Source organism: Cnephaeus nilssonii, assembly GCF_951640355.1.
Source record: "Cnephaeus nilssonii genome assembly, chromosome: 7".
Classification (NCBI taxonomy): domain Eukaryota; kingdom Metazoa; phylum Chordata; class Mammalia; order Chiroptera; family Vespertilionidae; genus Cnephaeus; species Cnephaeus nilssonii.
This window is the reverse complement of record NC_137078.1, coordinates 41,573,196-41,585,536: the sequence shown is the minus strand read 5'-3', so window position 1 is coordinate 41,585,536 and position 12,341 is coordinate 41,573,196. Positions and strand designations below refer to the sequence as shown.

The 12,341-nt window shown below is 37.9% G+C and overlaps 1 protein-coding gene across 3 annotated transcripts in view; it reads right to left on the bottom strand.

Moving 5' to 3' along the window:
• The window catches only part of SSX2IP (SSX family member 2 interacting protein), a 56,878-nt gene continuing 44,537 nt past the window's right edge, over window positions 1–12,341 (bottom strand). For 2 of the 3 annotated variants that reach the window (XM_079777369.1, XM_079777370.1), the window contains exons 10-14: window positions 11,764–11,900; window positions 11,248–11,421; window positions 7,461–7,575; window positions 6,944–7,106; window positions 2–2,723 (exon numbers count right to left, since the gene is read on the bottom strand). In XM_079777369.1, coding sequence (XP_079633495.1) covers window positions 2,549–2,723; window positions 6,944–7,106; window positions 7,461–7,575; window positions 11,248–11,421; window positions 11,764–11,900 — 764 coding nt within the window. In that variant the 3' untranslated portion in view covers window positions 2–2,548. Of the gene's footprint in view, window positions 2,724–6,943; window positions 7,107–7,460; window positions 7,576–11,247; window positions 11,422–11,763; window positions 11,901–12,341 lie in introns of all 3 variants that reach the window. The other variant, XM_079777371.1, reaches the window with a different exon arrangement.

Sequence of the window (12,341 nt, the reverse complement as noted above, 5' to 3'; positions counted from 1 at the left end):
TGCTTTGAAAATTCAAAATGGCTATGCCATGTAAAAAACTTCAGGTGCAAAATATTTCAGGTTTACAGATTGGTAAACAAGAAAACATTTCATGCTGAAGTATACTGTGGAACCACTGTCCAAACACAGCGAACCTCAGGCTGCATGCAGCTGTATTGTTACTATATTGCAAATACTTAGAAAAGGGAAATAAAATCCTAGGCGTTTTATGTGTGGAGTCAGTTTTCCAATATGGCAGCCACTTCCACATCCTGGGAAGTTTAGTGTGACTGAGAATCATTTTGGAGTTGGAATGTGGAGGACAGCAAAATTAACACTATTAAGTAAAACACAACTTCTAGCAGATCTATGCTTTTATCCAAGTACAAGGAACCTGGCTTTCATTATACCATTTCTTGCATACCTTAGTTTTTAAGGTAAGTCTTAAGGAATTTTCCCCCCCCCCAATATGAGAATTCAACCAATTTTGAAATGGAAACAAAATAAAAAACAGGTGCTGTTTTGTAGCAATCCATTGTCATGGGATGCAATACTCCCTGAAGTAAGAGATTTACTATAAAAATTAGAATGTTTATTTCTGGCAAAGTATATCATGGAAACCCCTGGGGTGGGGAGGAATTCTTGACAAATACATCATTGACTAAAAATTTGATTGCTTTTCTTTGATGTTATTATTGCTCAATAGCAAAAGAACTATATCCCACCTATTTTTTCCTTTGGAATATGGTACTGTCTCTGAAATGTATCATTTTCTAGTGTTTTAAATGGTAAAGAAATGACCACGCATCGAGCTAAAGTGAGTGAGTGACTAATTTACTTTTGTTCAAGAACTAGATTTTTTTTAAGAATAGTTTATTGACTTTTAGAGAGAAGGAAGAGTAAGAAACATTGATGACAAAGAACCATCTATCATCTGTCTCTTGCACACCTCCTACTGGGCATCGAGCCCACAACTTGTGTATGTGCCCTGACCAGGGATAGAACTGGCAACCTTTTGGTGCAGGAGAAGACGCCCAACCAACTGAGCCACACCAGCCAGGGCAAGAGCTAGATTTTTTTGAGACTATAAGTATGTGGTTACTTTCTCATGAGTAGTTACATAAATCTTATAAGATACGCAATGTTATTCTATTAACCCAGAAAAAAATGGCTGCTGTGACACAATTCCAAAGAGTTGTGTGTATATAATATATAGTGAATGAATGACAAAAATACTTTGTGTTTTAAACATGACAAATTTAAATGGAACAGCCATACAGGGTGAGTATATGTTAGTGTTTGAACTGCTAGAAATGGGCCTAAACTACAATATCTAGCAAGGATGGGATCTGTGCAGGCTTCTATGTACAGACAAATAAGGTTAGGCACTTAAACTTTTGATGAGAACCCTGGAAAGAGCCTAGGTCTGCATGTATTATTATTACTACTATCAATAATAATATATATGAAGAAACATGCAATCAGTTCTGAAAATGATATGACACTAGTCTGTCCAGAAAACATCTGGATTATAAAATCTGATGTTGGTACATTGTCAGAATTCCTTAACATTAGTGGCATCATTGTAAAGTTATTGACGACTATACAAAGCCTTAGCTGGTACAGCTGGTGTAGTACTGGTACCCATCTAGTAAAGAAAATATCAGCATCCAAGCATCTTAAATATCTTAACATCTCCTATTATCCAAATATCTGGAGCCAATAGTCTTAAATTGCTTTATTCAAAGGTACTTTTGTTGTCTTGCCTCTATTACTCTATAATCAATACTTCTTTGAAAAATGATATCCTACATATATTTAAAAAAATCAAATGCTGTAGAAGTCTCAAAAATGTATGTTAGTAATGTTAATTATCTAAAGAACGAGCTTCATGGAATACCTTTTAAGTATTTATTGCTCTAATGAGTTCAAAAAATTCTTAAGCGTAATGTGGCAATGGCTCTAATACACTTGTAAACAAAATCCCACTAATAAAAATTTTATTGGCATGAAATACTATAATTATGAATGTGTAAAACTTTTTGATCTTAAAGCCTCTTAACATAATCATGTATATCTATGTACAAAACATAAATTTCACTTTATTTAAAACATGAAAGAGCAAAATTCAAATCACACTAAACATAATAAATATAGAACTTGCTTTGTTAAAAATCTACAGTATACATTCAAGTAAAGGCTAAACTCTCAATGCCAACTATATATGGGACAAAAGTAAAACATTTACAACAGTCTGTTTACTAAAAGTGCTATTTTTAATACCTATAAGAGGAAACTCACTCTAGTGCTTTTGTTTCCATCCAAACAGCTATACATTCCTTTATTCACAGAACCAGATGCTTCTGTTACTAAAAATACATATCCAAACCTATATACCCTTTTAAATAGATTTAACATTTTAGTTCTTTGGGGGAAGAACAGGAAGTCCAAACAAACAACTCAGACCATCTTAAATTATTAGAGATGACCAACTTTATGACACACCCTATTTCAATTTAGATGTGCAATTTGATGAACGTATTAATGACAAAAGTTCCGGTCCACACGGCTAAGGTAAGCCATCTTTCTCTACGTGAGAATCTGTGGAGGTCCAGGAGCACCCACTACAGCACCCTTCCTGTGACCCAGGTCTCGAAGCCACGCTCCACTTCTGATTTGCACATTCTCCTCCAACCTGATTCGGTCTAGTCTCTTCTGGAGTCATATTTAGCACATTGATTGAACTGTAGGGGGAAAGAAACGTAGGTCTTAATAATCATCTGCTCCTATATTTTAGATATGCTCAATGTCTAAAGGCTGACTGATTCCTTGTCCCATGCTGAGTAAATTTTGAGGACACGCTGATCAAGAACAAAGAAGTCTTTAAAATGGCCTAATTCACTTTTATCCTGTCCACCTATTTATTTTAGTTATCTCTTTAGTCTAACTTTAAAGCACACTGCCCAACTTAGCACGCACCAAGCCCAAGGTAGACAGAGAGCATGTGGGTTTTGAAAGTCAGTGTCTCCCATAGCCCCATCTTTCTGCCACTATTTTCTAATCTCTTTGTGGCTTCCTTCAGTACTTGTGCATTTGTTCAGGCCCGGTTTCATCTACCCATCCATTCACCCACACAGATACTTAACGAGAGCCTACGCACGTGTTAAGAGTCCAGTCCATAACCCAGCTGGACCACTTTGGCAAGTTAAACCTCCCTGTCCTTCAGCTTCCTCACTCGTAAAACAGACATAATAACACAGCCTATCTCATAGGATTGGGTGAGAACTAAATGAGTTAGCATGCACTAAGCACTAACAGTGCTCAACTGTCAGGTGGTAACAACCTTAGTGTCTGAACACAGACACCGCTTCTACCGTCAGCAATATAATCTGAAAGATACACTCTGCAACCAGCCTCAAAACAATGACATCTAGTTAAACGATCACTTTCAAACCTACGGGGTTGAACCAATGAACCTTATGTAACTTTTTTCATAAAAATTTTTTCCTAAATGTTCATATTTTCTGACTTTGGTTTACCAACTCAATCTTAGAATGTGGCAAACTTAAAAAAAATTAACTTGCTTTAATAAAAAGGGAAACAAAAAACATAATTAAAATTGCTTTTTAAAAAAGTAGCTTGAGGCCCTAATTGGTTTGGCTCAGTGGATAGAGCGTCAGCCCTCGGACTGAAAAAGGGTCCCGGGTTCGATTACAGTCAAGGGCATGTACCTGGGTTGCGGCCTCGATCCCCAATGGGGCATGCAGGAGGCAGCTGATCGATGTTTCTCTCTCATCAATGTTTCTAACTCTCTATCCCTCTCCCTTCCTCTCTGTAAAAATCAATAAAATATATTTTTTAAAAAGTAACTTGCGTATAATTTAGCCCTCAGAATCCCTGCCATCTCAGATAAGGTCAATGATCAACTGAAATCTCCAACTTAGTTCAGAGCTACTTTGCATGGAACCCAGGCACAGCCTTTATGTACAATTCCATCCTGTAGTGAAGGAGCAATGAGGATGCTACAAATACTCCTAAATCACTTTGCTGTAACCTTATTACAAAACCCAGATACAAGGTGCTTCAGGAGCAAAAACACAAATTTACCACATAATATAAAAGTTCAAGAACTACATCAAGCTGCATCTGACAGCCATTTACACAACTCTCTCCCATGTTTTATTCTCCGAGGCCAGTAACTATGAATAGCTTAATGAAATTTAAGGTCAAAATTCTGTTTCTATGCAATTGATATTGTATAGTGCAAAACCTTGGAGTACAAGAAACAGAATAGCCTTTTTATAATCTATTTATGTTTACATCTATTTTTATTTTAATAGCCTGTTACTAAAGGTTTACAATGGACCAAGTACTGTTTTAAGTTAAGTGCTTTAACAAATATTGACACCTAACTTCACAACACCCTATGATGTAGGTACTAAATATTGGACTTTTATTAAACACAAAACAATGTCGTCAAGAAATATTTATGTCAAATATTTCATAACAAAAAATTATGTAAAAAGGTAAAAATTTAAAATATGTAAAAATAATTGGGGCAACTATCCTATGTTCTCTTATAGATACAAAAAGTATTATTTGTAAGTGGTAACTAGAATTTATGTCTAAATATATATATATATATATATATATATATATATATATATATATATATATATTAGAAGCCCGTTGCACGAAGTTTCATGCAACAGACCTTCCTTCACCTGGCTGCCGGCACCAGTTTTCCGCCAGCACCAGTTTTCCTCTGGCCACCCGCCGATCAGAGCGCCTCCTGCCAGCACCAGTTTTCCTCTGGCCACCCGCCGATCGGAGCGCCTCCTGCCAGCGCGATCGGCCACCCCGAGTTCCTCCAGCACCGTTTCCTCTGGCCACCCGCCGATCGGAGCGCCTCCTGCCAGCGCTCCGATCGGCAGGTGGCCAGAGGAAAACTGGTGCTGGCGGAAAACTGGTGCCGGCAGCCCCGCAATCGGCCACCCCAAGTTCCACCACCGGCACCTTCTGCTGGCCCCATGGGTCCTCCCACAGCGCCGGCCATTGGGGCTGGCGAGAGGAACGGGTGGGGGGAGGGGCGGGGACTCCGCCCCCCACTCCTCCCGCCAGCCCAATCAGCCACCTGAGTTCCGCCCCCAGCCACCCACCGGCCCAATCGTGGGCGTAGCGGAGTGATGGTTATTTGCATACTTCCCTTTTATTAGGTAGGATAGTTCTGATTGGTCAAATCTCAATGTTTCAATAACATTCTGTGTAAGAAAATACTCTGAGCTTACATTATTTTTATTATAAATTAAATAAACATTCACTCTCCATATCCAACCCATCAGTCAATCTTTTGGCTCTAACTGCAAAATATATCCTAAATCGAAACATTTCTACCTTCATGTTCTGACCTTCATCCACATTACCATCATCTCTCACCTCTGCTCCACTAATGCCTCCTAACTGAGTCTCCCAGCTTATATCACTGTCTCTGAGAATGTTTCCTACATAATATGGAGTAATATTTTTGAAACTTAATTTTTTTCACTCGCCTGCTTAAAAGACTTGAATGCTTTTGCATTGCCCTTAGAATATCTGACCTACAAATACAGACTAAACGATTTTTTTATTGATTTCAGAGAGGAAAGGAGAGAGGGAAAGAGAGAAACATCAATGATGAGAGAAAATCATTAATCAGCTGCCTCCTGCGTGCTCCCAACTGGGCATCGAGCCCACAACCCAGGCATATGCCCTGACCGAAAGGGCGCAGGCTGGGCTGAGGAACCCGCCCCCCCCCGCCCCCCACCGAGTGCATAAATGCACCAGGCCTCTAGTATTTATATATATTTGAACTTATACATAGTAATGTTTAATCCCAATCTACTCACCCAGGGCCTTAAAGGATATGACCCCTCCCCTCCACCTCCTGGTCTTATTTGCTAACTCCGCTCACATCCACAAACACACTAGTGTCCTCACCTCAGGGTCCCTACACTTGCTGGGAGGGCCCTCAGCTCTTCTTTGCCCCAGTATTTACTTAGAGTCCTAATCCTTTCAAAAGCCGACTTTAAGTTAGAGTGTCTTGTCCTTTTAAAAGCTTCATTTTTGGTTTTAAAATTCATCTATTTAACAATTCTTCTTTCCAGGGCTACTGCCTTCAGCACTTCGCTCCACACAAGCCTCTCTACCACGGGCCAGTGTGTGCAGGCTTCCTGAGGCGCCTGCCAAACTGGAGGGCCCTGGGCCCCGTCTCCTCCTCTCAGAGGACAGCGATCGCCGGCACTTTCCCACGCAGCCCTAGCTCCTTTCCGCTCCTCTGCAGCACTAGCAACGGTCTAGCTGCTTAGTTCAAAGCTAATCTTGGAATAGGTTGTGAGCTGAAGAATTGGTATTAGAGCTCAGAAAATGAATTTAACAACCTTAGAGGACTATCCCAAAATGCAGCAGTTAATAGCAGTATGTGGGTTTCCTGGGACAGGGGACAGCTGTTCGACCCCATCATCCTGGGTACTGACCCTCTTTACCAGTCAGGAGGAGCAGTGCTCTGCCCTTCAACACCAATGAAACGGGCATACGAAAAGAAACTCTAAATACGTGCTCTACAAAAAATTTCAAAACAATATTCTTCTAGTTAATAAAATTAAGTACTTAAAATATTAAGTGATTCCTGTAAATAAGACTATATTTTAAATTGTATTTTAGATATGAAATAAAAAGAATCACATTATATCATTTAGCTCCCAGAAGACAGGGACTGTATACGCCTTGTTCACAACTGTATTCCTGATGCCTAAAAGTTGTCTATAGATAATGGATACCCAATAAATATTTGCATAATGAATGCATCTACTGAATTCCTCTCCAAACCCTCTACTATTGCTAATACTACAAACATGCCAACTTTTCCTTAGCAATGCAACTCTAGCGCTGTTATGTATATGTGAGAAGATGACCTATAGACCAATACCTATGTTCAGATACACAGGAACGTGTCTGGCAAAAGTCTGAAGTTGAAGGAGAAGCAGGAAGAGATTTTGTGAGTTTAGAGGTACAAACTGGAGACCCGTTAGACACCCTGAAGGGCTTCTGTCGTGGCCTTGAGTGCACTGTAAGATTGTCCCGGTCAGAACCTGTGGGGCAAAAAAAGGCAATATAGTGAAGATGGTTAACTATGATGAATTATTTGTAGTTCTGAGTAAGTCTAGCTCATCCCGTAATCTTTGTCACAAACAGTTAAAAGGATTGTTTTAAAATACTTCTGTTTGTAGTAAATTTTCAAAAACTTGATATTATTCCACAACAAAAGTTGTCTTTGGAATACACAGCCCTCCTGTCATTCCCATTTGACTCAGTAAATAAAATATTGAAGTTGATTTTTTAGTTTTAGTTAGAAAGCTCTTACTGGTGCTCCCCAAAGTTTTATATTAATAATTTACAGTATTTTTACATGCATTTTCAGATTAAAGAGCTTATGAAATACTCACTTCCTGAGAAGGCACTGAAAAGTCTCACATTTTCTGAATTCTGGTGGTCAAAGGTAGTCATATTTAAAAACTGTTGCTTTAACCAGCTGGCTCTTTCTTCTTCAAATGCCTTTCTCTGTCACAATAAGCAAACCAAAGAAATATGATCAATGTTCCAATGCTCATGTAGTTGCCATTTTACATGATTTCTCTAGCTATCTGTGTTTGCCTTCTGGCTACCATATATGTAATTAAGTCAAATGAATTAAGAACACTAAGAAAAATTTCATTTAAGAAAATTCTTTAAAAAATAAAAAGCCATTCCTTTCATCTAATAAACCAACTAATCATTATTTTTTCACATCAATTTTGAATAAGTTCAAGTGGACAATGCAAAAATAGCATATTAGCATAACTTTTAAACATGCAGAATATGAGCATAACTTTTGAATATACAGAACATTATAAATATAAAATCACAAACAACAGAAAAATACCCATTGTAAATTAATCACTTGAGAAAAGGAGGTAAGGCTATCAAGCATTGCCGTCATCCTCCAACCTTCTACCAGCACGAGCAGCACCACTACACCACAAGGGGGCGCATGTCAAACCTCCCCCTTCTGCACAGCTCCCGAATCCTAAACTACATTCTCCCCGCCACTCAGGTTTCTGGTCCTTCCTTCCTTCCTATCCTTCACTGGCCCTGCCATCCTCTAGTGACCACAGGCAAAGGGATTCCCAAGCAGAGAACTGGGAGTGGCATACAAAGTAGCAAGAGCATCTCAAAGTAGGGGAGGGCGTGGGGTGAGGGAGAGATGGGCTCAGAAACAGAGGTGATCCTATAAAACAGAGAAAATGCTAGTGCCAATTGTTCGTGTCCTGAGAAGGAGAGCTATTGATGAAATTGACTTTCACAATTTGCAAACTGCTATTTAAAATGACCAATATATGCAGTTTTTCACTTATAAATAGTAATACAGAATAATGAATCACTAAACATTTGAAGAAAACGAATAGCATAAGAGAAAAAAAACCAAGACAAAGAGAAATGATCATGGGTAACAGATAGTTGAGGACAGAAAAAAATATTTTTTAAAAACCATAATACAGATTTTAAATATATTACCAAAACTGTATTAACATAGTATATAATATTACAAAAGTTGTAGGAAATATCAAAAATCTGTAAATAACAGGATTACTTCTATTATATTTAAAATCTTTTTTCTTGAAATATTAATGTTTGTTACATGTAATATTATTATATTTGAAATCGATTTTCTTGAAAAACAATTATGTGCAATGTGCTAAAACTGTTTGATATAAAAAAATCCATAATACAAATTATTGGACAGGTTTATGAACACCTATAAAATAATATAATGCTATACAAAGAAAACAAAAAAATAAAGAGGTTAAGCACTTAAATGATAAACTCTGAAATAAAAACTGAGGGGATGAAGAGAATAATAAAACTGACCATGCTGAAGACCAGGTTGATGATGCACAAGATAAAGGGAGAGAATATCCCCAAATTCAGAACATAAAGTCAATCTATAGATAGAGTCAGAAGGCTAACCATCTGTCTAGTAAAAGTTCCAGGATGTGAGAGAAGTCAAAGGAGGTAAAAATACAGCAGAGAAGAAAATTTTCCTAAAGAAATATAGTATATCTTCAGGCAAAAAGAGTCCCGGGGCCCAGCTGGCATGGCTCAGTGGTTGAGCATCGACCTATGAACCAGGAGGTCACGGTTTGATTCCTGGTCAGGCACATGCCTAGTTGCAGGCTTGATCCCCAGTGTGGGGCATGCAAGTGACAGCCAGCCAATGATTCTCATCATTGATGTTTCTATCTCTCTCTCCCTCCCTCCTTTCCCTTCCTCTCTGAAATCAATAAAAATATATTTAAAAAAAAACAAAAGAGGAGCCACGGAGACAGGTTCTGGTAAAATTTCAGAACTTTAAGAATATAAAATTCCAAAAGCTTCCAGAGAGGGGGGAAGAAACAAAACAGAGGGTATTTACAGAGTAATGTAGGTTACATTAAATCAGGTTTCTCATTAGCAAAACCACATACCAGAAGAAATGGAGTTCTAGTCGGTTTGGCTCAGTGGACAGAACATCGGCCTGTGGACCAAAGGGCACGTACCTTGTTTGCAGGCTCCTCCCTGGTCCAGGCCCTGGTCAGGGCTCGTGCAGGAGGCAACCAATCGATGTGTTTCTCTCACATCGATGTTTCTCTCTGTCTTTCCCTCTCTCTTTCATTCTCCTTAAAAATCACTGGAAAAAGATCCTCGGGTGAGGATTAAAAAAAAAAAAGAGAAGAAGAAGAAATGAAATTACTTTTTCAAAGTTTCAAGGGGAAAAGTTGGAACCTAAATTCTATATCCAGCCAAACCAATCAAGTATGAATACACTTCTGTATATTCCATTTCAAAATATTTTTCACTCACATACTACTCATGAGAAAATGAATAAGGTAATACAGATTACTGGAAAAGGAACCTGAGAAAGAGGGTGACATGAGATAGAAGAAACATAACGGATGAATCTGAGTCAAAGCATTTACTCCACAGCGATACACAGAAGATCCTCTTCCAGGTGGCAGTCTTAATAATACAGAAGATTTTCCATGTGTCCAAACATATTACTTGGTTACAAAATGAATAATATTTAGACAATTATGATGTCATCAATGTTCTTTCCTGGTTTTTAATTTTTAAGTCTCAATCTTACACAAAGTACTTCACTTGGATTATATTACAGGGCAGAATATGACAGTGAAAAATAACTATCACATGGGAAGTAGAGGGGCAAGCGCGATGGAGTAAGTGTAACTAGGAGGATGCCTTCTGTCATTGCAAGGATAAGCTAATACTGTCTGAAGTTGAGCAAACATGAAGTAAATGCATTAAACAGTTCACTCAAAGTAAAGAGGTTAATCAGAAAAAGCAATTTTTAAAAAAGTAGTGTAAAAGTAACGATATTATAAAGAAGACAGATGTAAGGAACAGTATAGATGGTAGTCAAGATAAGCATATTAAATGCCTACTCTTTCATAGTGGGGAATCAACAGACTGGTATCAAGAAAAAAAAGTTGAAATATATTAAAGTTAAAATAGTATAATACTTCCCAGAAGAATGACAAATAGAAACTTGTAACAGTGGTTACCTCTGAGGAATTAAACTAGCAATGAGAAAGGAGGGTGTTTTCTCACTTTTTAGCTTTGTGTATGAGTTGATTTTATTTTTAAACCATGTCCTGACATTATTTCTATAATGGTTGAAAGGGAAATCTATAGGTGATACACTGCTGAGTAAAAAAAACAAAAACAAGCCGAGGACATGCATACACAATAGTCCAAACTGCTAACTGGGAGGCCCACATCCCCGGGTGAGGGCCCAGAAGGAGGAAGAATTTCACTTTTTACCACACTTCCTTCTATAAAAACAAAACAACAACATGCTCTTGTTTGCACAAATCTCTTCTTCTGACACTACCCATTGACAGGTGACAGATGACATACGCCCAGAAGAGCTCTCTTGTGAAGCTAAACACTTAATAGTAGAAAGCTAATCCAAAAGGGATAATGAATGCTTAGTTGCTGTTTTTTTTTTAAATTTTTCAATCCCCAAATCTGGTAAAGGCAAAAAGATATCCTTCTATAGTTCAAATGCTTAGCATCTCTTTCATTTCAAGTTATTGATGAAATACGTGTAGAAGAACACAGAACTTAGATGCATTCTACTGAGGCCTCCCTCCAATTCTCAAAAGCTCTACAAGGAAAGCCAATTGTTTAAAATACCTCCAATCCTAGGCGAATGGCAGCTTCCGTAAAGCTTCGTCTTTCTTTCTCGAAATTCTTTTTTTGCTCTTTAAATAGGGACCACTCTTCTTTGAGGCGCTCCTTTTCTTCCAACAAATAACAGTCTCGTAGCAGTGAAGTGGTATCGTCATCACATGTAGTAGCAAGCTGCTGCTATTAGATTTTAAAACAGTAAGTTCCTGAGGGCCCCTGCAACCCTCCACCAAGTTGAAACAAAACAAGGGAGGGCAGGTCAAATTTGAGGGGATGGACAGAAATGAGGAAGAATGAGAACGTCGACTGAGGTGTGCCATTCCCCAAATGATTCTACTCTAACTGGCCAAGACCAACTAAGCAATGGTATGAAATCTACCTGTTAGGAAGCAGAGACCTTAGATCAGACAAGTGTCAAATACTACAGAGCTTATGAAATAAAGGAATAAAAATCTAGTAAGATTCAGTAACATTCTGGTACTTCTCAAGGAAGAATCGTTTTAAAAAGTAACTCACATTTACCTGTAAAAGTTGTTGTTGAGTTTTAATCATTTCTTTACACTGCTGAATTTCTAACTCAAGTTTTTCGGTTTCTTCCTCATGGTCTTGTCGTGAAATTACATCTTCATCATTAAAACCTTCTAGGTGTACCTTTGAAACTAACATAAAAATAGTAATTTGACATAAGTTTAACAGTCACCACTTAGCTTATCGTGTCTTTTGAACATACACTTAAAAATCAAGGCTCTCAAAACTTTTCTCTTTGGGGAATCCCATAGGTTTTCTGAAGGATTACTAATTTCCTGTACTCTTTAAAAATTCATAAGCTATATTAAATTTATATTATTTAAACACTTGAAAAATTTAAAAAGCAAAGCACCTATAAGGAGTTCATGACAACTATAAATTGGCACCCTTTTTGGACTAAATGATAGCCACACAAATAGACCTTCATTGCCAACATTTACTTTGTAATCCATATTTATTCAATATTATGTCCTAATTAAAAATGGACAACCTATATTCACAGAAGAGAAGAATAACTGACCTGCATAAACTACGTTCTTTTGACACTTCTTCAAAGATCATTGCAGTGCTAC